The sequence below is a fragment of the Perissodus microlepis genome, chromosome 16, assembly GCF_051167445.1.
Source record: "Perissodus microlepis isolate ML-2025 ecotype Zambia chromosome 16, ASM5116744v1, whole genome shotgun sequence".
NCBI classification, from domain to species: domain Eukaryota; kingdom Metazoa; phylum Chordata; class Actinopteri; order Cichliformes; family Cichlidae; genus Perissodus; species Perissodus microlepis.
Window position 1 is genome coordinate 4,709,989 of NC_140476.1, and position 27,280 is coordinate 4,737,268.

At 40.5% G+C, this 27,280-nt stretch overlaps 1 protein-coding gene across 1 annotated transcript in view; it reads left to right on the forward strand.

Moving 5' to 3' along the window:
* LOC146370248 (tomoregulin-2-like) overlaps nt 1–27,280 on the forward strand; it is a 131,068-nt gene that overhangs the window by 41,497 nt on the left and 62,291 nt on the right. Inside the window, exon 3 of the mRNA XM_084908932.1 lies at nt 11,395–11,524. Coding sequence (XP_084765058.1) covers nt 11,395–11,524 — 130 coding nt within the window. The remainder of the gene's footprint in view (nt 1–11,394; nt 11,525–27,280) is intronic.

Sequence of the window (27,280 nt, forward strand, 5' to 3'; positions counted from 1 at the left end):
AACAGCCAGGATAGAGACAGCTTTGATAAATCCAATATCTTTGGTTTTCCTGGTGATTAAATGACTAAATATAAAGTTCTAGATGCTTAAAGGATATAATGATGTTAATGATGATAATATTAATGATAATAAGAAGAATAATGATAGTGATATTAAGGGAAAAGGATGTTATTTAATTGTTGTAGATGCCCTATTGCACTGTATCTCCTACACTGTTATTGTTCCAGTCAGTACTGTTTTCATTAAAACTCCTTGAGTTAAAGGACTTTTTTTTTTTTCAAGTTTCCTTCAGCTCAAGCGCTTAAGGCCAGCATGATCTAGATGAACGAGAGCCTACACAGATATATTTTCATTCACTTAACAAAGACTCAGTGTCACCAGTGACTGTAAGGTGCTGTATTCAGAGACCAGCACATCTGTCTTTCAGCATGCCCTTTAAATTTCCAAGGAAACACACAAACTAGATTTTTTTTTCATTGAAATCATCCATTGTATGGTTGTCATGAAATGGAAAGTATTCAAAGAGACCAAAGTCATTTTACAAAAAAAGGGTTTGCTAGTTCTTACTCCCTCTCGGAGTCAGCCTCAAGTAGCCAGTCCATGAACTGCAGTTTTTGCACTGAAGTCCTCTGGCAACCTAAGAGGAATACATGCCCCATAAGGAGTCTCACTGACAACACCCATGTTGCAATCTTTTTTTTCTGCAAATTTGTCAAAATTTAAACAACTGAAGCCTACAAAACATGAATTAGGCATTCTGAGAGCTATAACTTGATTAATAGCATTGCTCAAAGGTAGGGATGGGAAACGAGAACCGCTTCTTGTAAAGAACCAGTTCCTAGTATTTCAGGATTGTTAGTCTGCTTGCCGATTGATTCTACCTATCTGTTCCACTTGTGCTAGCGCAACAATCAGCCGATTTGCATGCTCATTAGGATAGGCATTTGTGTTGGCGTGCAGGACTCTAATATATTTTTTATATTTTTAAATAGTAATTACGAGACCATGTGTTTCAGGTCATAATGTAACATACTGCATTACTTTTAAGAAAAGTATTCAGTGTAATATGTGAAATATGTACTTGTTTTTTAGTAACAACCCCAACACTGATCACAACAAAGAGAGGAAATACCTCCAACATATACAAACATTTGACCACACAGCGTGCAATTTGTACGAATCTTTAATACGCGGCTTAGAGATGATGGTGATTCTCAAAGCAAAACGAATGAGAACTGATAAGGAATCTAAGTGATAAGTGATACTGATAATGGAACCCAAATCGCTAAATTGTTACCAATTCCCATCCCTACACAAAAGGAATTAAGTTGTCGATGGTAGGTCCTTAAATCCGACCGGCTTTCATTGGCATCCTGCTACAAGAATCAGAAAGTGAAAACTTGTTAGATAGATGACTTGGTGGTCTCATTCAAATCCATTCAGTTTTATTTCAGCAAATGGAATTCTCAACGGTTGCCTCGAGGCACAAGAGTGTCAGACATACATACCACTGACCCTGGAGCAGAACATTTGTACAAATTAACTCGGAGCGATTCATGTTGGGAAATCAACATGAAAAACTAAAAGAAATGTGAAAACATCAACAAAGACACAGAGTAAATGAGCTGCCCTCCTCCCACATGAGGATACCAGTCATGCTGGTATACTTATGGCTGCTGCAGAAGATGTTTGAATGCATTTAAGGAGCAATTTTGGTTCAGTGTGTTGCCTAAGGACATACTGGCATGTGCAAAAAAGGAGCTGGGGATTGAACCTTCCACTTAGAGTGGAAGGCCCACCTGCACCTCACCATCCAATCAGATAAACGTTACCATAATGGATTGAATGTTTGCATCTATGTAGGAGGGATGGTGGTGTTTGATATTCCTGTCTTTGCTAAGAATGTTTATTTCCAAAACTATCCTTATCTTCAGGCTATTTGGAGACACAGGGGAGCTATAAAATGCTATTATTTAGTATTTAAATATTTAAGTTGTGTATTTGGCATTTGTTACACCAAATAAATTAGTGTTTTTTCATACTGGTGGGAAGCCTTCCTGCTGCTGGGAGTAGTCAAATGAAGATGATTTAGACTAACTGAGTTTGCTGGTGCAATCGTGACGACTAAAATAAGTTACTTTCTTTTGATTAAATAAAATCTGATTCATTTTTTTAATGAAGTAGTCCCACAATATTTTTGCTGATTGTGTTTAGATTAGGTGATGAACTTCTACATGTGTTCTACAGATACTGACACACTTCTTTATTCAGTTCTGGAAACTTTTATTCACAATTCTTCAGCCCTTATGCCGTAACAGGTGACATTTTTTAACCTATACTTGTGTTGGTGTGTCTGCATTGCTGATCATGTTGGACTTGGAGCTTATGAAAATCGTGAAAAAGCAAATTTTCCTGATATGCAGAGTAAGAAATGATGGAGTCTGCACATGGACTATCAGAGCTATGAGAAAAAAAAAAGAAAAAAATGGCCTATGTCCACACCGGCAGAATACTGAGGATTGTGTTAGCAAGCAAGATAGAATTGCAGACTATTCCATTATCCTTGTGATAATCTATATACTGTGTTTACATGCTACCAAGCAGATCTATTAAAGCTATTGCAGTGTGTGTCCCTGCAATGTGTAGTTACATCTCTGGAAAGGTGCACATCAAGCTTACCAAGTGTGCTTGCTGTGCATAGATTTTGCAGAATAACTCTGGTTTATAAGTTTAACACATAAGAAGAGGGGAAAAAAACAAGCAAAACACTGTGAAACTTTAAGGGCTTAAATGTCTGGTTTTTTTTGCTGAAATTTTATCATATTGCATTTCAGTGTGGGCTTTTTCCTCTCTTGCGCTACGATTCCCCGTGACTGTAATACTTTAGTACATTTCTGGTTATGTGTTTCATAATATCATCAGAGAGAAATGTCAGTCTATTAAGTTTGTTTTAATGTTTACACACAGTACTAAGGAGTTTCACTGTGAAACACATTTAAAGCCAATAAAGAAAAGTGAGAGTTTGGCTTGTTAGAGGTTTGTCTGCTTGCTTAAATTTTCATATACATACATACATATATATACATACATATATATATATATGAGAACATAATAGCCCTGTGATGGACCGGTGTTCTGCTCGTGGTGTACCCTACCTTTCACCTTATCACAGCTAGGATAAGCTCCAGCCTAGCAAGAGAAAAGTGCATTTCCAACATGTAAATGAGTGCATTAGTGGGAAAAATCTTTCATTTTGCCTCAACTTGGACTTCCACTAATCATCAGAATGTAACTCCCCTGCTATTGTGTGACCGACAAATGCGTTAGTACGTTAGATTTGCAATGTGGGACTAATTTTTGCTCGTAATGAAGATCATTTTTCAGAATGCGGAGATAGCAGGGTTCAGGCGAAGGGGGGGCTCTGCTGGACGGATGGATGTGTCATTTGTTTTCTCACTTATTGATGCTGATATCCTGTCATGTTTGTTCTTGTTGCGTTTTGCAGAGCTCTACCCCTCAAATTGGCACGCTCCTTCCCTCTGCTACATAGTCACGCACTGATGCGTGCACCCGCCTTCACTTTGTATCTCTCCTCTCCTTTGTCTCCCACTCGCGTGGTTTGCTCTCGTGTGGTTTCACTTGTGTGTATCCCTCGCCACTCCCGCACACTGTCCTCCTCGTTCTTTAATTGCAGTCATTGCTATCGCCCTATCATCCACATCTCTTGCACTATTTGTCCTTCCTTTCTTCCTCCATTCTCTTCTCCACATTCACTTCCTGCTTTTTAACTCCGTATTGTGCCTGCTCCTCTCACCCCCTCCTCCTCCCACCACCACCTGTCTTTTTTTCCACCCCTGTCAGCCAGCAGTTATGTCGGATGTATGGTGAAGTGAACACTGGGAGCTGTTATCGAGGCACAGGATGAATGATGATGGTTCTGCTTGTTTTGCTAGGTTGTGTGTTGTGACCTGGTAAGGAGCAGATGCTTTTTTTTTTTTTTAGTACAAAGTGCTCCGATGGTGGATGCATTGGTTGCTTTGCCTGTGTATGTGTGTCTGTGCAGGATCCCAGGCAGGTAGGGAGACAACAGGTCCTGGCTGCAGTCCCAAAGCTTAGCATTTCAAACTCAAATGAGGAGGGCTGAGGCTAGGCAGAACCACAGCAACCCCTGCAGGAGGTTTGTGGAAATTAGATTTACTGTGACAAAATGCAGAACGGGTGCAAACGATATGAAGTGGAAGATTAGAGACTGGTCTACATGTATGCATACATGCTGGATCACATGCTGCAAATGTAACTCTGAAGAGCTATACGTATCATCAAATGCATTTAAGTTCACCCGTGTGGTTGTCTTCCACTTTTCCTGTCAATAAACCGTTCCCATCCCATATTCTCTCACACACGTAAACAGAACCATTAGCACCCCTTCTGCCGTGGTATTTTCTGTCAAGACGCCACACAACTGTCCGGGTTTTGTCAAAGTGGAGCCGCGGGGCAGCGTCTGCGACTTCTGCAAAACTTGAGCCAGCGGGCACATAAGGCTGCACCATATGGCTCTGGCCACTGGCCCCCACTTCTCTGTCTGCAGAGAATTGCAGAGGATCAAATTTTCTCACCTTCTGTCTCGTTCACCCAATCTCATTAACATAATCGCATCGTTTTTCCTCCTCCACAATCTTCCCTTCGATGGTGCTGTTTTTCAAGCGCACATCGCAGACTTTTCTGACACCTTTGTCTTGTTTTTTTTGTTGTTTTTTGTTTTTTTCATTTCCATTCCGCTGACAGTAATCTTGTCTGGCATAGAGTTAAGTGCAACAGCTGACAGCTTATATTTGCAGACTGCTAACGTCACACGCTGCTTGTTATCAACACATTAAAGGATCAAAGCTGCAGGGCTCTGACAAGGGCTACAACAAGGATGCCTTTGTCTCCGATGCGGTCATGCGCTGCTTAAAGAAGCGCCGTGTGGAGAAATACGAGTCAGGAAAAAGTTTGAAACCAGTAACCTTAGCTCACTCCCTGCCTCGCTGTCACTTCAAGAGAAGTCCCAGAAGAATAAAAAGAAGTTGGCAGATGAGCGTCAACATTTCTTTTTTCCAACAAGAATAGCTGAGGAAAAGTTGAAAGATTCAGCCAAGATGAAGAAGTCGAACGTTTCACATCTTTTCCCGAATGTCTTACTTTATGTTTGGCAATCTATTTCTGCTCCCTGGCTGTCTTACATATGGTCCGCCTCACCTAAAACACAAGAGATCCGATCCAACATGCTGTAAGGGACCAATAACACACTCCTCTAAGCCAACACTTGAGTATTTTTTTGGGTGAGACTTTTAATTTGCACACAGCTGCAGCCTCCGTCTTGCATCTCCTCTTAGAGAGATTGAGGTTTTAAATCCTCAACCCCTCCTCTCATCACTTCTCTCCTTTCCACGGGGGTGAGAGCCAAATACTGAAGAAGATCAAGAGATGGGTTGAGGGAGTTTTCACGGGAAAGAAGGCACTCTTAAAAGACGCCCGCAGGGTTCTGCCGGGCAGCTTTCCCTTCGGTTGCATCACGCTTGGCATGAAGTGAGAGTCCCCAGGTTAAGGACAACCCAAGCCAGATGGGAGAGAGTGTGAGAGTGGTGCTGGTGGTGGTGGGGGGGTTAGGCAGAGGGGAGTGATAGTGGATGGCAAAAGCAGCGCAGGCCCTGCAGTAAGCTATTCCAAGCGCCTTTGTGGGCTTGCCATTTTTTTCATTCTCTCTCAGTCGCCTTTGAGGGGATTTTTTTATCCTTCTCCTTCTCTCAGTCTGTGTCCCCATTTCTTCTCCTCTTTCTTTTTTATTTCATGATGTTCCCTTTTTTCCGTGTATGCCTCGGTTTCTTCAGGCGCTGTGGTTCTTTTTTATCGTGCCAAGTTTGTTGAGCCAGGGCCCTGTCTTTGCCTCTCCCTTTCTGGCCGTCTGCATCTCATTTCTGTATTTTTACTTTTCTTTCATTACCCCTCAGTCTCCTCCTGTCTCAGCCTCATCCATTTCCACTGACTCTTTCTCCCCGTTAGCCCAATTTCACCCATCGTTTTTGCCTATCGTCTTTTCTACAGCCTCTTTCCTTCCTCCATTCCAATCCCTTTGATCAGAAGCCAGTGTGCAGCTTCACTTTCCCTACTATACTCCCCCTTTTTACTGTCTTTTGTGTGCTTTCTGCCATCTTCTTTCCCCCAGCTTGTTAAAAAGTGTTCACACTTGATCATTATCATCCTTCTGGTTTCCTGAATGGATGGTTATTTTTGCTCTTTTCCTTGTGGGTATCAGATGGGCATGTGTGTATCAATTGTCCTTCACACTTAGTTAGCTTAATCTGAAATGCAGTTTATGCCCTCGTGCTGTTTTTCTGGTCCTTTCAGGCCTTTCACAATTAAGCCCCCTAAACAACAGACTCGCTGAATCCTTTCTGCTTTGTCCCCAAACAGCTAAACTCATACATGTGGTAAAGCGTGGGGCAGCCAAGTTTCTCTCCTGGGTGCTCTCTGTGCTCATCTTTAGCATGTTTTAAGCACAGAGGCCACTAATGTTGGTAGTCTAAAGTCTAAAAGCTTTTGAACAAGGTCACTTTTTCTGGTTCATACTGTTTACTCGATTATGGTATTTCAAAATCAATTCACTTTGGCAGCCATTTTCAACCAACTCACATGCCTGATTAAGTGTGAACATCATCTTAGCATGTAGCTACTAGAATGCAGGTTTGATTGGTTAATATTTGCCCGGGTGGGTCAGATGAAGCTGAAGGGCGTCGAAAATGCTAAGTTAAGTTAAAGCTCCAAACACTGCAAGGTAGAGAGAATCAGCTAAATCAGATCTCACACTCTACTTTACTCTACTCTTGTGCCAGTTTCTTAGTACAAAGTCTGCATAAAGCCCATGGAGGCAATTGTCTGGAGAATTCCCAGCGAGCATAATCACCACCCCTTACCTAAGCTAATGGGAGTTTCTCTCTAGTTGAGTACACAGGCAACATGAAGAGTGTCCTGTTGTGCGCTAAATATAATAAAGCACAAGTTCTGACAATGTTCAGACCTCGTTCTACTGATGCTGTACTAAGCAATAAAGAGGAAAATTAATCCAGTCGCATTTCCAGAAATGGCCACTTGAGGCTGGCTTCAAAAGATGAGATGCTTGTGTTAACTCACAAGCATCTCAACTTTACAGGAGAACTAAACATCATGTAACCTCATACAAAAATAATTTCATTGATCATGACAACTGCCCTACAATGGGATGTGATTTAAAAAACACTATAAGGTTCAGAGTTATAGTTTTCTAAAGGAATGCCTGTTTTCGATCAGTCTTTGATGCTTAACCTGCTAGCTGGGCCTTTTATTTATATTTGTGTTGTTTTGAATCATTTCCAATGTAATGATCTGATGTATAATGACACATAATTTATTGTACTGAAAGACCATCCAAGAAGTATGCACTCAGATGATGCACACATAGTAAATGATGTGGTACTTATATGACACTTTTCTCCTCTAACTGAACATTCAGGGACATTTTAAATGCTAGTCACATTCACCCATTCACAAATATACATTTATACTATTCTCTTATTCTGCCACACTCACACAATAGTTGCATCAGCAGGAATTTGGGGTTTTCTTTCACTTCAGTATGTGGGCTGAAAGAAACCACCAAACTTCCAACTAGTAGAGTACTCTGCTCCTTGAGCCACAGTTGGCCCAATCTAGGGCTGCACCTAGCTAACATAGCTAGTCAGCAGTAGCACTAGCTAGCTTTGTATCCAGGCCGAGCAATTCAATATGTAGTTTGCATGTTGTCCCAGAGTGTCTGGCTTCCTCCTGCAGTCCAAAAACATGCAAGTTAGTTAAATTGGCTGTAAATAGCTGTCGGTCTCCATGTGTTAGCCCTGCGATGGCTTGTTGACCTATCCAGGGTGGACCCTGTCTCCTGCCCTGTGACAACTGGGACAGGCACTGCCATAACCTTGACATGGAAAAGTGGAAAAATATGGCTTTTTCTCGCCTGCGGTTTGCTGTTTTCCAGATCTCGAAGGCCTACTCCTTCTAAAAATTAGAATATGCAATGGAGCATATAACAAGTGTCAAAAGCTGGCAGCTTAGCACACCACGACATCTTGCTGTTGACCCCTTTTTTGTTAACCATCTGCTGAAGCGAACCACTGTAACTAGCAGCGGAAAAATATTGTGCTAATGGACAGGTGTGAAGAGGAAGGAGTGAAAAAGTCAGAGCTTCAAGTGTCTTGCTCCAACCAATATTAGTCTAAATGCGGTGTTTTTACTGGAAGGAAGGAAGAGGATAAAAATATTATATTTCTCCAACACTAAGCTTTTACAAAGTTGGCTTGACATGTGACCATAAACACAGACGTGCTTGAATATGTTGTTAATGCCTGTCTGCGTCTACAATATGTCCATTTGTGAAAACCATGCAGCGATCCGTGAGGGCACAGAGATGATTTAGCTGTGAGAAAACAGATTTCAGAGCAATCCATTAGAGACTTAAAGTAAAAAAAGGAAGTGGAGACAAAGAGCCGTGAGCTCCTTAGCTTCATCCCTGTGGGGAATATCCAGTGAGCCTCTTGTCCTTGCGATGTCACACCCAGCAGGAACACATTTTCACACATTCCCCATTTTTCAGCACTTTTATATTTAATCAGGTTACGGGCTGTGACTACCGAGCAACAATTTCTCTGGACCTTCTGATAGCTGTTCCTTCTTCCCAGGGAATAGTGGGTAATATTTCTCAATTGAATAATCATGTTTGTTATTCCTACAGTGCGGCAGCAGTGAATCGATTTCAAATCAAATGCATATCTCTCCTCTACAGCCAAAAAAATGAAAACTAAGACTCGACCCTCCAGTGCCATCAGTCATCTGAAAAATCTTGACTTACTCCATTGCCAACAAACCATGTGAGGAAAATGAATGAGTAATGTTCTCATGTACCGTAGTAGCTATTTTGCTGAGTGCCCTTGAGCAAGTCACTTAACCTCCTACTGCTCCAGTGGAGCAACAAGAGGTGTGCAGCTTTTCAGAAGTCTGCAGTGTGAATATAATCTATTAACAAAATCCATGGTGCTAGTTGTTTTTAGACTTGTACTGATTTGATGTACGCATCCATTCATAATTAAACACAATTCAGAGGAGCACGTACCAAGCTATTCTTTCTTTTCACTTCTTGTTTTTTAACACCTACGCTGGACTGAAGTTTGACCGATTTTTGAATTAGTTTGTAGAATGACAATCTGCCAGATGTGCGATGTGTGATAAGATTTTAGCTCACCTACTCCTTTTCTACACTGGTAAATTACCATTTGGATTTTTTCCTGTTGGACAAAGTGTGAACAAAGCATAATATGTTTTGATTCAAGGGCAGTTTCAGATTTTCAATAGACGATGATCATGGCAGAAAGAATACCTAATAATACAAAAGCTAGTCAACGAGCCAAAGTCATTCTTAGCTTTATTTGTTACCATGTTTTGTTAATCTTGAAGTTTAATGCAGGGGTGTCAATGGGGTAGGTGCAAGGTGGTGTTGGTGGCAGCTACAGATGGCTCATTCAAATCAGAGTAAAAAGTATAAAAGGGACATTAAGGACTGTGCAGCATATTAACTTTTATATAAAAAAGCATGAGTGTGAGGATCTCAGCTGACTTTGGGGTTTGTGTTGTCTCAAAGTGAGCGAATGAAGTCACCACGGCAACAGGAAAGTGAATGACGTTACCTTTCTTTAGTCACCCGTGAAGTGAGAGCAGTTTAGTAGTTAATGAAAGGGAAGTGAGTCACAGTAAACTGGAACATGTGACTGTAGCTGTGACTAGACTGGTGCTTGTACTGTAATATCCTATAATCCGCTATAATGTGCCAACTTAAATTTTTTCAGGTATCACGGTTAGAATCAGCACCGGTATATCTTCATCCGGCAGTCTTAAAGAACTTCAAACACCGTATGATCTCGCTAATGTGAGGCAGATATATTTAAGGTTAATTGGGGTTAATTTCCCTTAAAAAGGGTACTGCATGGTTATGTTTCTGGTGCTTAATCGTAATTCTAGCAATGGTGAAGGAGTATAGAAATGTTACACTGAAAATGAGGTTTTTTAGCTTTGTGAATACACTCTATCCTAAGCAGTTTAGCTGGTTAACATGCTGTACATACTATGAATTCACCCCTGCTGAGTTCTTCTGGGCAGGGTTTTTTCTTCCTTCCACCCATCTCACTTGAGTTTATCTTACGTGCATCTGACGCCACACTTTGTTACTCAGCTTAAGCAGATGTGGATGTTTTGGAGAACAGCCCTGCTGAAAAATGGGCACACTGACAGAAAACCAGTGTTGAGGAGCAGTGGATGTCAAGATGTTTCTGTTACTTAAACTCTTGAGGGCACTAGTTCTGTGCTGTTTGAAGTTTTCTCAATTTTTTCACTTTCTTCAAGTAATAACAATGAATGCTGTTTTTTTTCCCATTGAGTCACACTCTTTTAAATATGCCAGCTTCTTTCAACAACCTGGATAACCATTCATTTTTCTTCATGTATCCTTACATACGTCAGAGCGTACTCCACTGTCTCTTTAACTTGACATTGGTAACAATGGCTAGTTTCTCAAGCTGGTGTGGCCAATTTGTAATCTGCTTATAATTTCAAACAGGAAGCAGAAGATTCTTATAATATTATCTGACTGTACCACGTTGGGTAAGAACAAAGTGGAGATTTGCACTGTTTTCATAGAAATCTCAATTTCATTTCTTAGCTAACAATGAACCTGCTATGGTTTGTCCTTGTACAAGAAGCTTTCAGTATAAAGGTGTGCCAAAACCCCTTAACCGAAATACTGAAGAACTTAGTGAGTTTAACAAAGGAGAACGCTGGAATTAAAGAAAAGTATTCCAAGTTGATTATTATTAATCCTTTATTTATCCAGGTAAAAAATCTCATTGAGATTAAAAATCTCATTTCCAAGAGAGACCAAGTTCCAAGTTGATCATCAGGCTTTTTGAAGTATTGGATTTAAAAGCAGATCTGTTTTCCTGTTTGTGCTGTTCAGCAGTGGTCTGCACAGTGTTGTTGGTCGCTTGTTGTTGTAAATGTGCAATGTGAGCGATGTAGGAATCAGCTGTTGCTTTAAAGTTCTGGTATTTTATTGCTCTGCCAAGCGGGTTATGTATTTGGTGGCGTTTGCATACGTGTCATTCTTTTCAGTGCTGAGATTGAAGAGTATTCAAATTGGGAGTTGAAGGCAGTGGCTTCCCTGCAGAATTCTGAAGGCTCAAGTGTTTACTTGAGGACACAGACTCACTATATCACTTTAGTTTAACCTTGTCTCTTTTACGTGCTCCTTTCCTTACCTGTTTTCTTCTCTCCTCTCTGCAGTGCAACAATGACTATGTGCCTGTGTGTGGCTCCAACAATAAGAACTACCAGAACGAGTGCTTCCTGCGCAGGGATGCCTGCAAGCAGCAGTCTGAAGTGCTTATTGTGTCAGAAGGCGACTGTCCTGCTGGTATGTACATTTACCTTATGGTGCCTACACACAAACACAAACCCATACACGCGTGGATATGGATGCAGAGGAGTTCTGATACCAGCACACTGAACACATGCGCAAGCAACCGTGTTTGGATTTAAAATATTCAAGAGGTTACACGGCTATCTGTATGCATGCATATGAGATTCAGCAACAGCAAATATGAAGCTGAAAATACAATTCCACATGAATTTTAACGTTTTATATGCAGCAGCATAGATTTCATGTTTCCTTATTACTCTCATCAATATTTTAATCTGCATCCAGTAGCTGGGATGCAGTAATTACCAGCGGATCTTTTATTTCAAAGGAGTTACAAAAACTGTGTAATGAAAATGTGAGAAGCGCAAAAAAATGATTTCATCACAAGCACGGCACCATCTCTCAAGAAAATGAACACAGCATTTGGCCACAAGGCCTTTTTTACATTACAGTTTATTAAAAATTAGGTGTGTTTAACAAGAAGCAAAAGAAATCTCGACAGCTTTGACCTTTCGTTACGTAATGTTTAAATAAATGTCAAAAGCCATAGAATGCATTGGCCAAATTGTCATAGGTAGTTACTGTAATGCTGTTGCTACGAGGCATGCTCAACAAAGCAGAAAATGAAATCACTGAATCACACATCATCTTGATGGCCGTTTCCTTTTTTAAACACTTTTTTTTCTGTTAAATGTTATTAGGAGTTCTTTCTGTAGCTTTAAGAGAATCATTTAATACTACGTTGAGGGACCGTAACAGTACTAAACCTATTCACATCAACCTCACTGTGCTGTATAGCTACACTGCTTGTTAGCCATACTGTGATAAAAAGTATCTGCCTCAGCAAGTTGTCATTGTGAACACGTTAGCATGCTGACGTTACAGAGAATCCACATTAAACGTGAGATTTGAGTGATGTCTCTATCCTTAGAAGCAGCCGTGTGTCTGAGCTCGGAGGAGCTCAGAGGAGAATGGCCAGACTAACAGTCATGTTGACTGACAGCGGATAGATAGAAATAGCTATTCATTTGAATGATTCTGGTCATCGAGGGCTAGCTTCCGACGCATAAATGCTGCATTAAAAACGCTCCTCTTTCAGCTTTGGCATCATGTTATATACATCATGTCCAGTGTATTCCCTTCCACTGACTGAAAAGTAAAAGTGCTTGGCATAATTATCGGACATAACTGGGATTATTGTTTGGTGTTTAAGCTGCTGAGTGGGTGTCTTCATTTGGAAAAGGTCAGGCACTTCATTAGCCATGATGTGGAGACCAGTATTGGTGCTTAGAGCGTGCACTGCTATTTGTGAGGATACCAGTCCACTGAATGAACGTGAATTATAGACCTGCGCACATGCAAGGTCTAAAAATGCCATATTAACTCTCTCAATGGAAGCAGTGAAAAATCATTCTCCTGCAATAATCAGCTATTTAACACCCTGGGCTAGTGGTTTCACTTGAAATACACACATTTTTTTTTATGTATCATATGAATGAAAACACTGCAGTCTGATTTAATGATGAATTAAACTGCATGTTGAGTCTGTAAAATTGTTCTTCACATGCAAATTTTATCAGAATATGTAAAATTAGTTTTGGCCAGAGCAACGCGTTTTATCCTATGATGACAAATTTATATAGATGAGCATAAACTTGAAGGAAAAGCAGCAACGCCTACTGAGGATTCTATCAATTAGTGAGTCATGTTCTGAATAATGTGCTTAGTTGTGAATGAGTGAATCCACTGGCAATGTGATGCTGGCTGCTGTTAGGCATGTGTGAATCATTGCTTAAGCCAAGATAGTATTGCTGGCTCAAGTTGAGCAGTTGCTGACTCAGTTAACCTCGCTGACAGAAAGCCGGCACAAGTCCATTAAAGGTCTCCTTGAATGGGCACAGCTCAGCAGAGGAAACTTTGAGACTGAGGTGGAAATGTTTGTGCCGTAAGAGCAGTGGTGTCAGTGTGCCAGTAAGTAGGGCTGTGCACGGTCACGTGAAATTCCCAGGTCCGCTCTCTAAATTGCTTGTTTGTTGCTTGTGTATGAGGTCCTCTTTTCAAGACATGTGATGGGTGTAAGCCAGTGTGTCTGATATGAATTTCCGTATCTTTTGAAATAGAAAGAGATAAGGACTCCTTTCTTCCACGCAACAGGCAGTACTTTTGAGGACACAATTCACCATTCACACAAGGATTTTGTTGTTGTGCAGACTACTAATAGAGCAGAACAGTGGTTTTATATTCTTCCCTTCGGTATTTTGTGTTTTGTTTTTATGTATGCTTTGTTCTCATGTCGGTCCAGAACAGGTCCCAGTAAACAAATAGAGGGTGTCTGAGAAAGTAAAGACTGGAGAAGTCAAATTTTATTCTAAACTGTATGTAAAGGATGGAAATAGTGACAATAACTTCATTGGTCAGCTTGAAAAGGCATTCTAAGGAGCTTCGAAAGAAAAGCGTCTGGACTTCTTTAAATTGCTTGAAGACGTTTCACCTCTCATCCGAGAAGCTTCTTCAGTTCTAGGGTCAAATGGTGGCGAGTCCCTGATTTAAGCCCTGTGGAAGTGTCCCCCCAAGAGAGACATAGACCCCCTAATGATCCTCTACCTAATCACACGAGCCAAGGTGTGAAAACGGGTATGGGTCACAATCAGCCAAGGTTTCAGGTGAGCTCATTGTGAAACCTAGCCACACCCCTATCATGTGATTTCCTGAGGTCAAATCTGGGATTCTCCACCATTTGACCCTAGAACTGAAGAAGCTTCTCGGATGAGCTCCTTAGACTATGATGACCTGGATGACTGAGAACCTTCACAGACAACATGTAAAGGCATGTTTAGTTTTTTGTTTTTTGGGGGTGGATATGACTAAAAAACAAGGATAGCAGTTTAATCTATCTAGGGACTTAATCAGTTATAAGTTTTACTCTAAATCAGAGCATAATTTACACAAAGAATATGATGTTCCACTTAATAACATTTAAAACTAGTGACTAAAGCCAATATCTAATCAGAAAAAACCTCAGAAAGGTCAGAAATTGAGGCAAATGCGGGTCATTTTTCCATAATTGACAAATTTGCTAGTAGCTAAATCTGGTAAAAACCATATATAATTTTGTAAGTGGTCACTGAAAGAAATTAACTGAAACTTATTACAAAATCTCTTCTTTATTCCACCCAAATAAAGTGGTATGACATTTGCTACACTTTCACTCTCAAACTTACATTTTTGTAATTTGTTGTTCCATGAGGATGAAGAAAACAGATAAATTAAGCAGGAGGCAGTAAAAAGGAAGAATGTAATTTAAAATGATGCAGCGAGCACTTGAGACAAACAAATAAATGAAAACAAAATTTCACAGAAATTAAAATCTATTCCATTTATACAGCAGCGGCTCAGAGACTAAAATAAAAGACAAATATAATTAGTGAAAGCACACAGGCTGAGTGGAGAGCCTTATCTTTGTTTTTAAAAAAAAATAGTGGCGTGGTTGGCCAGCTGTCTTGGGATATTAAGATTTTAAGAACAAATAAAAGGAAAGCAGGTATGATCCACCTGCATTTGAGTTCATATCCTGGTCAGAACTTTTATTCTGCAGAGACTAAATTCAGACTGAGTTGAGAGATGAGGGTTAATCCTGCATACTGAACATTTTGGGCTTCTATTTACTCAAACATCCAGCCATCCAATTTTCCACTGCTCATTTGAGTCCAGGTCATGGTGGCAGCTGTCTAAGCAAAGATTTCAGCTCGCCCAAGGAGGAGAGATGTTTCCGAGCCAGCTGAGAGACATTAACTCTCCAGGGTTTGCCCACGAGTCTCCATCACCTGAACCACCCCGACTGGTTCCTTTCAATGCAAAGGAGCAGCGACTTTGCTCTGAGCCTCTTGCTAATGACTGGTCTCCTCATCCCATCTCTAAGAGTGAGCACAGACACCCTTCAGAGGAAGCTCAGTTCTGCCACTTGTTCTTTCTGTTTCCAGTTAAATAAACATTTTTAATTAAGGTAATACAGCCTCTTTCCTTTAAGTTCCTGTAAGTGAACCACTTATGCTTAAATAAATAGTCACACCCCAAAGGCCCATTTTGAGCCAGGGAAAAAAAACATATATATACCCAGATGTTTTTTTCTGCATGTGCCTCCAGAGCAGTTGCAGTGGCCTGTGGCACACTCTAGGAACTGGGACTCAGAAAACCCAGTCTCACTGGACCTCCTGTTATGGGGTAATTCCATCATGGCCGCTAACTTTGTCTCATCTGCTTTCCCGTTGATAGTTTTTGTCCTGAAGTCTTCGCCATCAATATAAGTGTATTTACCGCGCTTTGAGACTAAATTTCTAAATGTAAGCGAAACGTTAGCTCACTTATTGTACTAAAGATATAATGTTTTAAAAAGCAGTTTTTCAATGTAAGGCTTTGCGCGGGGGTCCTCCCATGTGAAATCCCTATTAAAATTAATTTAGCTACTTCCCTCACCAAGACACGTCTTCCTATATGATTGCTTTTCATGTGATAAAGCATGGTAGGCAGCTGCTTCTGAATAGTTTCTCTCTGCTCTCTTGCATTTTGTTGATACTTTCAGCTTTAAAATCACTTCAGCAGGGAATATGTTAAAATGCTGTGAATATAATACGAGCGATACTGAGAGTAAAGAATTCAAGAGCGGCAGCTATCTAACCATACATCCACTGCAGCGAAGCCTTCTTTTTTCTCCTCCCGTTCTGTTACTCTCGCAGTTTCTCCCTGTCCTCCTTTCCATTTCCATCCTCAGAAATCCCATTAGCGGCAACAGTACACTCTATAATGGATATATGTCAACTCGCTGGCACCAATACTTGTTTCCCTTGCTGAGGTGAGAGATATCATGCACCAGACTGCTGGAGAAAAATAAAAGATAAAGTAATGTTATTTTTTGGGGGGGGGGAAACAGCTTCACCTCTATAGATGTTTGTTTGTTTGTTTGTTTGTTTTCTGGAACTTTCAGTCATATCACAAGATTTTCTTAGCAGACAGAGTTTCTGTTGGTGTCAGTGTTTACAACCATTGCCCATTTAATATCAATGAGACATGACAAACAATAGAATTGGTCTGATCGTACGTTTCTGGTGGCCTGATAAATCAGTCACACTAGAGTAAAAGTGGGACGTCGATCTCCTTGCCATTAATGGTTGAACTGTGGGCGACCACTTTCGATCACGAGATGATCTCAGAGACAAGAGGCAGCCTGTCTCCAAACAATCCCAGTCCCGTTCAGACTGATTGCAATCATTCTCAGACATGATGGTGAAGGAAGACTGGCAAATAACACAGACAGTTCAGTCTGACTCAAGTTCCACCAATAAGCACAACTCACCTGAGATGTGTCTTTTTGTAAAGAGCGATTCGACTCACCTGGTTGCCACCTTGTTCTTGTTGTATTCCTGTATAAAAAAATGGTTGCTGATTATGTCGCTATTTTTTTGAGGGAATTCAGAATTTCTGTTTCAAATCGATGACATTCCGGTTGTAGTTAATGTGAATTTGAAACACATTTGCAATTTCTCTTGATTTATCATAAACAGATGGCACATAGTTGCCAACTCGACTTCATTCAATCATAAACTAATAACAGGCTGACTTTGTCTCATTGGACTTTTCTTGCCATCTTGACACACCAATGTTGCTTTGAAGACAGCAGCTGACTGAGAGTTGTCAGAGACCTGGTCCCTGTCTTCAAAGGCAATGAGACAACAAATTCATTGCACGAGCTCTTAAAAATTTGGTTGGTCTCCAAGCAAAGTTTTCTCTAGTGTGACTTTAGCACAACATTCGTGATTCCTTCAAGTTACGCTTTGGTCTCTAATAAACCCAAAGCCTGTCTCTCTAGACTGTGTGAATCATACAGTCACTGAATGTCTGTTGCTGTTTAGTGCTGTCTTCACAAGGGAAATGGCTTTATTTAAGCTTTATAGCTGAAAACAACCTGCTCTAAGAAATGGCAATGAGGATACTGGTGAGACTGAACAAGAACGTTATAGATGAGTGTTACCACAAGAAACTATAAGCTGAAAGGCGCTAAACATTTTATAAACTGATTAGAATATTACTGTTCTAATTTTTTCATTTCAAAAAATGAGATGGCTGATTAAATTCTGGTTTCATAACTGGTTGGAAATAGTACATATAGCAGTTATTGTAGAAAGACGTTTTTACAGCTTGCCCAGGGCCTGCCTTTGCAAATTTCTCTTTTTCAGTAGTGTCAGTGTCTATCTATTTTGTGGTATATATTATAACCAGCTGCAGATCACAGATTCTCTTTTCCAAAATTTGTAGAGCAGATGCCATCACTTCAGCGTAAAATCAACAAAGTGCACTCTCTAGATTTAGTGTTTGTCTATTTAGGCCCTGTGTGGAAACATGGTGGCACAACATTGCACTCTCTCAGGGGAGAAGACCCTTCCTTTGTAATCATGAGTGGCTTCCTCTTGCTCACCCATACTAAACCTGAAACCACAGAGCTCTCCACAGATTACACTTTCCAATTTATCCTCTGCGTACTGATGTTGATTACATTGATGAAAGATAAATGTGCTGTACTTGTATCTTACATCTTGCATTACCATTTTTCTTCTGGTGATATACATAAGCGACGTCTGAGCTTCCCTTGCGCCGAACCCCTTTGATCTTGCCGAGGCCAACAGGGCAGACATTGGAGTCGGTTGTCATTCCAAACAGTAAACAAGAGGCCTGCTGAGGTGCCCGTTTCATGCTGTGAGGACACCGAGGCAGAGACAAAAATGATTTGATAGTGTTGCCTTCTGTTTTTTGTATATAAATAAAGATGGCACCATTTACTGGTTGCTATAGAAAAGAAGGTGCTGTGTGGTGACCAAATAACAGAGCAAGCAAGGAAGAAGTGGAAGACGTTTATTTTGCTGTTGGGAAGACGAAGTTTGAACAGAAAGCAGGATTTGAGCTGCGATATTGTACCACAGGTTGTGACGTTTTACAGTGTGGTTATTTTAGCGTTTAGTTTATCGACTTTTATAGTGAAACATTCGTGAGAAGAAAAAGCTAATTTACACTCTGTTCTGGACTCTATTACCTTTGTGTCACCAACAAATAAGGAAGTCCTGATCTAAAATTCGATAGAAGGAAGAGCTCTTAGGATTACAAAGCCAGTGAAAGCTGATTAGAACAGGATGGCACCACTTTCCTATCCCATCAGGTGCTAGCCCGGCACAGTAAGGAGCAGTTAAGCATTAGCTTAGCAAAGTGAAACAAACCCAGCAGTCTATTTTCCCCAAAGGAGAGAGTCGAGCTAAGGCAAGCAGAAACACGGTATTTCCAACTCAGTTCGTGGAGTGTGCCGCATAAGTTCCAGGAAGTCATTAAATGGAAAGGTGAGAGAGCATTTAACTGACACATTGTTAAAATGTCGATGGCATGTTTAATCACCGTTTCGTGTGACTGCGATGCCTGAGCACTGACAGATGACAGGAGCCATATGTTTGGCAAATGATTTAAGGAGCTCTCTCTGTGCTATCAGTAGACATTAGAATCAGTCCAATAGTGTCAGCATAATCTCACACACAGTACAGGAGGAGTCAATGCACTGCTCATTCTTTGTGTACAAAAGACACTGTCATTTCTAGTTATTTCAGAAGTCTATCTTAATTTAAATTACAATTACATTAAGTAGTGATAATCTAATACATCATTGATCACTGCAGATCTTTCAACTTGCTGCCTCACATCAAGCTGAGAGGCCAAGATGAGCCACAAAGCAGCAGGGATATTTTAACTTGAAGCAGCTCTATCAGGAAGGGTAGGATTCAAGTACTTTATTGTTTCTTCTTTCTAAAATGAGAAGGAACAAACAATTCCAATGTGAGAATACTTTGAATATCGAGGATTTCTAAAGGGAAGAATGTGAAGGAAGGTGATAACCAGAGCGTTGGGGTGTTGAGCTCTAGCTGAACAATTTTAAGTTTAACCTGAGATTCTGGTGTTTCGGGCAAAATAAATTTATATTTAAAAATCGATTCAGGATTTTAATGAATCGATATCATGTTATCCAAGCTAGAATCGATTTTAATCATCAAAACCCACCCCTAATTCATACTACACCAAAGCAATATAGTATAATTACAGGAAAGTCTGGGCAATGAAATACCAGAACTTTTTCTGTAATTTTACACCATATTTCTTACAGATTTAACCTCCTACAACCTGGCGTCCACATATGTGGACATCACATTTTGGGTTGTATAGACAAAAATACTAAATTTTGCTCTACAAGGGCCTGATGTGCACCTTCGAGGACATTATACTGCCGCCGTTCTCTCGAAATTTAAAATGAATGTCCTCTTATGTTCATCTCATTTATCTCAGAAACAAAACTCGGGTAAAAAGAAAAATCTGGTAATTTTTGTTTTTACATTCATCAGGTCCCAATCAGCCCAAATACCAAAGAGAAATTGAAAATGCATGCCATGAAAGAGTTCAGGTCTTAGGAGGCTAAACCCAAAGTGTTGCGCTGACAGATTTCTTTCATTTACTACAGAAGTAGAAAAACTGACACATGCTGTTTAACATGAACACATCTCAAGCGTATCATGAACACGAAGATATCGCAACGATTAAATGTTCAGTTAAACTTGTTTACACTGAGAGAAACATTATATTTTAAGTGGTCCAGCCCAAAAAAATATACTGTATGTGGTCTATAATGTAAGATGAGTCTGACATTCCCGGTGTAAGATCCTGGTCTGCGATGGAACCCTTTCTGCATATTAGTTTTGACATGCTACCTGCCCATCTAGGCTCCAGGCCCTCACTTTTCACCTTGTTGCAACAGAATATAATTAGTTTTTAATGATATCTTCTAATTCTCCACCCGCATCACCAAGGACACAGTGTTTCATTTAGTTTTCGTGTGGGAAATCGCAGCAGTGAAGGTAACGGTGTTGTCAGGCGCACAGTAGACACCACAGCGCTGCTCACACTCTGCCTTCTCTGGACACCTCACCCCGGCATACCTCCACCACCTGCACATATGGATTGTGTAAATTAGCAAAGTCTGGAAACAAAGTTGCTGACAGCTCTGACAGCAAAATGAACACACTCCATGCCCCGATACTGCAGGCCAAGTTCACAATAACAAAACTCTAATTAATAAATAAATAAAGTTCACATATCATAGTTCCTGACATCTCAGGGGGCCTGATAGCACCGAGTGTTGCAATCATTCTGGAAAGTTGTAAAGCAGTCAGTTTAGTTGCTATAAACATAAATAGCAATAAACTCATGCGTAATGCTGCATGATTGATGCACTGGCACAGATGACTATGTGTGGACTGTGATGTATAAATGGAAGATTGCCTGGATGTGTGCGTACACACGGTTTTATAAATCTAATTACCTTATTTATGCACATTATTTTCAGCATTTCTGTGTGTACACTTTTAGTATGGATCTTACGCACAGCTTTACAAATAAGGCTGCTGGTTTTTCCCTGTATTTTCATCATCAAACTGGAGTTTTGTGCTAATAGTCTTTTTGGATAGCAACTACTTTTTTGCCTGACACACCTCCCATGCAGGTTTGCTTTCCTACTGAGTTGCCTGCACATCCAGTCATGAAAAACTGGGGATTCTGAAGACTTCATCTTTTCCTAAAACAGTCTGTCTTTTACAGGTGTAAGCTCATAGATATCCATTTTTTTAAATTAACTAAAATAACAGCCAACCCTAGATGTGAGAACAGATCCTCTGACATCAACTTGCACCTGTTGATCCTCAGTGGCAATGTTAGGCTATATAATATTTTTCTCTATGGCCACTTTGTCAGATTAGGACAAAGGAGTTGTAGAGTCACAGAAATCTGTCCTTTTCATGACTGACAGTCATGACAGACTACATGTTGCTCCCCGATCAACCAGTCTCGCTGGCTTTTGCAACAACGGCGTGTGTTCATTTCACACTTTTATCTTGCTAAACTCATTCCTCTTTTGTTTTGCCGTTGTTGCATTGATGCAGCGCTTGGCAGTAAAGAAAGACTCACTGGCCAGTGCTTCTCTTGATCAACCTCGCAGAAGAGAAGGAAATGTCACGTGGGAGACGATATAAAAGTGGCCATCAGGGGGCGACTGCAATAAGACTTGCAGTTGTATTGAAGCCTATGGGACAACGGCCCTTGGCTCCGTTTCTCCCCCGGTAAACACATTCCTGATTAATTTATTATCTCATTAGCTGGATTCAGGTCTTTTTTATTTCAGTAATTATTAGAAAGGAGGATTATTCATGCTCATTTGCTAACAATGGCAACAGAGAAACTTTTAGCTTGGGGCTTCGCAGCAGGAATTCGCTGACTCATTTTGTCATGGTTGTGACGTTCATATTCTAAAAGTCTCATGTGCTAGCATTTCTGTAAGGATATTGTGTAGCAACTTAGATGCAGCATTAGTTTTTTTGCCCACTGTGACACTTTTTAAGAAGATACATTTGTAACTCCACCCATTTTAATTTACAGCCCCTGTGTCTGGATACAACTGAGTTTATTTTGTATGGTCTGAACCATACCAACCAGACAGAGCATACTGGATTGCACACAATATTTTAACAGCTCCAATTAAACCTCTGCTCTGTGAGAGAGCACACTTGTTGGCCACAAACACACAGGCGAGCAGATTCATTGTGTGGCAGAAAAAAAAGTACTCCAGTCTTGTATACTTTGATGTCCCTCGTGACACGATGATACTGGCCCCAAAATATCCAGTTTGCACATACGTACTCCAAATGTGACTTAGCACTCAGATGTTTAGGATAGAAATTTCCTTCCTCATGTGCTGAACTGATGTCAAGCAGAATCAGAAGTTGCAGTTAATCACTGCAAGTAAGAGAATGGTCACTTAGATCACATGTGTTTTTAGGCTCTTTGAAAAGGAGGACATCATTTGACAACGATGCTTTGCTATTTAAAGGAAAAAACGTTTCACACAGGTCGTCTTTGTATATATGCTGATATCTTAGTGTAGTGATTGGAAGGTTTTCCTACAGGTCCATGTCACAGATTGTGTGTTTCGGGGCAAACGCTGATGGCATTACTGTAAAGGCAAGCGATTCTTTCTTATTCAACGCTAACTTGAAATACTTATTTACAATAAAAAGTGGAAAAGTGTGTTTATGTGCAAGGACTGATGTGTGTGTGTGTGCGTACAGTTTGTGTGCAATGCAGTACAGACTCAGCAGCTCTGTAAGGTTAATAACAGTTTCCCCTAGAAGGTTCCTCTCTTCTTCTTTCTGCTTCGCACCTCTTCCAATCAATTGCTTTAAAACTAGGAAAAAATTCTATCATCTATTGATGCAGTCCTTCTTTGCTCTCTCCCTCCAGTGCCTCTCACAAAATAAAATTGTGTGGTATCTCCTCTTTGTGACCCTTCATTTGGCAGACAAATGGGAAGAAATGTAAGCTTGTGCCTCTCTCCCCTGCTGTTTTGTTCTATTTTCTAATGTCAGTCTTTTTCTCCTCAAACCTTTACCCTTGTACAGATACTAAAGGTTTTTATTGATCTCCCATGAACCCCTTCTGACTTCAGCCTGATCCTTAAAGCTAAGCCTTTTCATGAAACACTGCACATTTAGTGTCCCACACACTCCAAGGTCACTGGAATTGTGTAGGGAGTAAGGCAGAGGAGTTTTTGTAGAGGCTGTTTTTAAAAAAAAAATATTAAAGGTGCCCTGTACAGTTTTCTTGTAAACAAAAAAGAAAGTTTCTACTTACGGTCAGTATTACTGAATGCTTCTGTTCTGGAAGTTTAATAATGGTATGCATCATGGATTCCAAAATCAGTGATTTTAAGCAAAGATACTTTTTGAATTTGATAAATATTTTGGATTTGTTTAATACATTTAAGAAGTATTCAGTCTCCAAATGATGTTCATAGATTACAGCAAAAATTTGGCCTTCTGTTTCTCCTTTTGCACACAGACACACAAGTTTGCAAAACTCGTTCTGAGGCTTCACGTGCCTCTGTAAATGTTTTAAAGAGCTGAGGTGAAGTGACTGTGCAGGAAGGTCTTTGAAAATCAGCACTCCTTGGTCTTCTTTGGTTCTCAGGCGGTGCAGTAGGAATCTTTCTACGCAAACATGCAAACCAGAGGCCTGAAGGATCAAGCACTGCTTGGAGTTCAGTGCAGCTCTCCAGCAGAGCAGCAAATACTGCCAGACTTAAATATTCCCACTACCTCCTGCTTGTCTCCTGTCATACAGTACCACATTCTGTTTACTACCACAAATCTAAAACTGAATTCATCAGCAAAAAGAACTTTTTTTTCCAGTCATCCACTGCGAAGTGCTGATTTGTGTTCTCTCCTGAGAAGTGGTTTAGACGCATTCCTCATCCTCTGGGACCACAGTGTTGTTTTGACAGGATTTTTACTTGTTAGAGTTTTTGTCTCTTGATTTAGCTAATTACATATCTGCTGTAAAGTTGCTGTAGCATCTTTCTACAAAGCAGATATAGAGATTTACACTTCTGGATACAAGTGATTTCCATAAAGCATGTTAGAGTGCCGTGCACTGACTCCCGGAGGAACCATGTGTCATGCTGTGATTTGATGCTGAGAAATCCCTTCTTTGCTGAGAACAACAGTTTGACTTCTGACATGTTGAGGGGCCCACTATCTCCATGCTGCTTAGTAAGCAATGTTTGGCTGGAAATGTGAAGACACACGTATTTATACCAGGTAAACAATGGCTGCTATTTGATTTATATGGAAAAGCCTCTCAGTTTTTATCCAAAAGATACTTCAGTGGACGGGATACAACTCACGGGAATCTGACTTTTTATTTGGTTTGCTCCACTGATGAGATTACACTTTACTACTGACGTAGAATCAGTGTACCAACCTTAATAGTTCCTTTTTTATGTTTGTTTACATTGTTTTCTTTATTTCCACACCGAAAATCTGTCATGTTTTCTATGTGGTTCTAGACAATTTGACTTCACACGTTTTCTTCCTCATGAAATCTCAGTATCCGATTCACTAATATTTATTCATTTAAGTGGTGTTTTTAAAGATTCAGAGCTGGAAGCAAGATACAAGAAGTGTGGCCTTGTAGGTCAGCAACAAAAGCCAGTGGGATTTGTGTGTAGCCTTTTGATTTAATGCAGAAATAAGCAATTTTTTTTTAAGTTAATGATATTTACGGGTTTTCTTCAGCAAGAAAATCTCAACACACTGAAACTTTTAGGATTTCTGAAGTGCAAAGGCAGTTGGAATAAGCTATACGAGCTACCACATGTATGGTACGTATGCACCAGTCAGGCACGGCATTTAACCACCTTCCATTGTTCCATTATCCAGTTCTAATGCTCACCTGCCCATTGTTGGCACTTTAAGTGGTGGACGGGGGTCAGCACGGGCACCCTGACCGGTCTGCAGCCCCATATGCAACGACGTGTGATTCACTGTAAATTCTGACACCTGTCTATCACAACTTTTCTGCAATTTGAGCTCATCTCTTGGACAGGACCATACGGGCCAGCCTTTATTCCCCTCAGTGATCTTTAGCCCCCCATGATCCTTTTGCTGGTTCATTGTTCCTTCCTTGGACTTTTGATAGATATTGACCACTACAGGCTGGAAACACCCAACAGAGCTGCAGTCAAATCTAACACATCTGTTTGAACAACCTTGTTCACTTGTTCCCTGATATATCCCACCAACCAACAGTATTCACTTCACCTGTCAGCGGACATAATGTTATGCCTGATTGGTGTATATGTACATGTCATTGTCACCGCCATTGAGCTTGTGTGTTTAGCTTGATCATGTTGAAAGTCCATGACAACTTCTGTAGTCTATTGTTAGAAAATGTCTTCTCTGAGACACGAAAAGCTTAGAAATTCACACTTATGTCACAATGTAAAAGAAAACATGAAGAAATGTGTTTATTTCAGGCATCTAACCAAATAACAGATGGTGGAAAAGTGTGCAAATGCTAAGTCATTGTCGGGTTTAGGATTTACGCATGAAGCACTCTTTTGTGTGTGTGTTTGTCTTTGAAGAGTCTTTCTACTCCACTTTTCTACTCTTCCAGTCATTGTGTTGAGGTTTTACCAAATTTGGTCAGACAATGGCCCTACGTCATAAACAACCCCTGTTGTTTCTGATAGTGCATCAGTTTGAAATATTCATTGGCCATTCTCTCACTCTATCTCACAACTGTCCTCAGGGGAACAAATCACTAATGATCCCTTTTTATCAGCCCAGTTCACTGTACTGTAATACTGCTTTCAGCTCCCGTTGCTACAGTAATCCTAGTAAACAACCGTACACCATTTGTCCCAACATCACCTACACAAAACCTCAGAATCAGGCTGATGGATGTCGATGATTCTAATGAAAATTCGTCCCTACTTGGTTTATTTTGTATCCATTATGTGAGGAGTCATTTTTTTAAAATTAATATTATTATAGCATTATTCCTGATGCTGATGGTGTTCTCACAGTAGATTGTATTTTTAGAAAAGTGTAGCATTTTTGAGGATGATGGATTCTTTCACTCCAGGTTATATCTCTTAGTGAGTTCAACCGGTTGAGGGGTTAAGGCAAGGATGTCAAACTCATTTTACATCGTGGGGAGCACACAAGCTACTTTGATCTTAAGTGAAACTACTACTACCCTTGCCCCAACCGTCCCATAGTTATAAAATATAAATTTAAAATTTAAAAAATGCCCATTTTATTTAAATTATTTTGGTGTAGTATGAATAGGAATTGACGGCAGGGGGAAAGCTGTGTGACCTATGAAAATGAAAAGTCTGTGCACTTCTTCACATTTTCAAGACCTGTTCAGTGGCCAGACTAGAGCCTTTGCCTGTTCAATTCTGGCCCCCGGGCCAGGTTAAGGGTTCATAGCATTCGAAGCATTACTTGATACTGCCTATCTAACTGATACTAATTCTATGCATAAGGGCTTTGACCAAATCACCAGTGTGAACACATAACACAGTACTCACGATTATAACGATGTGAATTATTCAGTGATCATTGAACTATAGAAAATATCAGTAAAACAAGAGTGTAAGAGTTACTTTCCCCTGACACATCGGAGCGTCTGCTGCTCTGACCTCAGAGAGTCTTGGCAATACCGACTCCCATCAAAAATGTATTTTATTGATCCAAACCTTGTGTCACGAAAGTATCAGTGTCAGCTTGATGGTTAGACTCCATGTGTTCTGGGACTGCAGTTGCCCCATGACGTGCACCTCTTCTTATAAAACCCTCTCACATGGGTGTTCATATGGAGCTGCGCTTTCATCCCCCCTGCAGTCCTCGGAGGGCCTGCGTGTGCTCTGGCCCTGTGCGTTTTAGCAGATCACTTTGTGCAGCAGCTCGAGTTACACGGAGCTTCGGAGTGCTCATGAGTATCTCTTTCACAGCTGTATTGTTGAACAGCTCAGTAAGCTCAGTGTGTTTGAAGGGGCTTTACACAGATTCAGTGGGAAAACCATGAAGAAGGATTCGCTGACACACAAACACATTTGCAACAGTGCGCCTTCCCACAGTCCTACCACTGAGAGGTCCACAGTTGGAGGTGTTGTGGTACAGAATGGGGGAGCTGCGTGATGCTCAAAGCATCAGTGCATCCTCCACCTCACTATCATCCTCCTCTCCGGTTTTTCAGCTGTTTTTTTTTCTTTGTAGATCTGTCTCTCGGCATCACTTTCTGCACCGTCTTCACAGAAATCTCATCTCGCTTAAA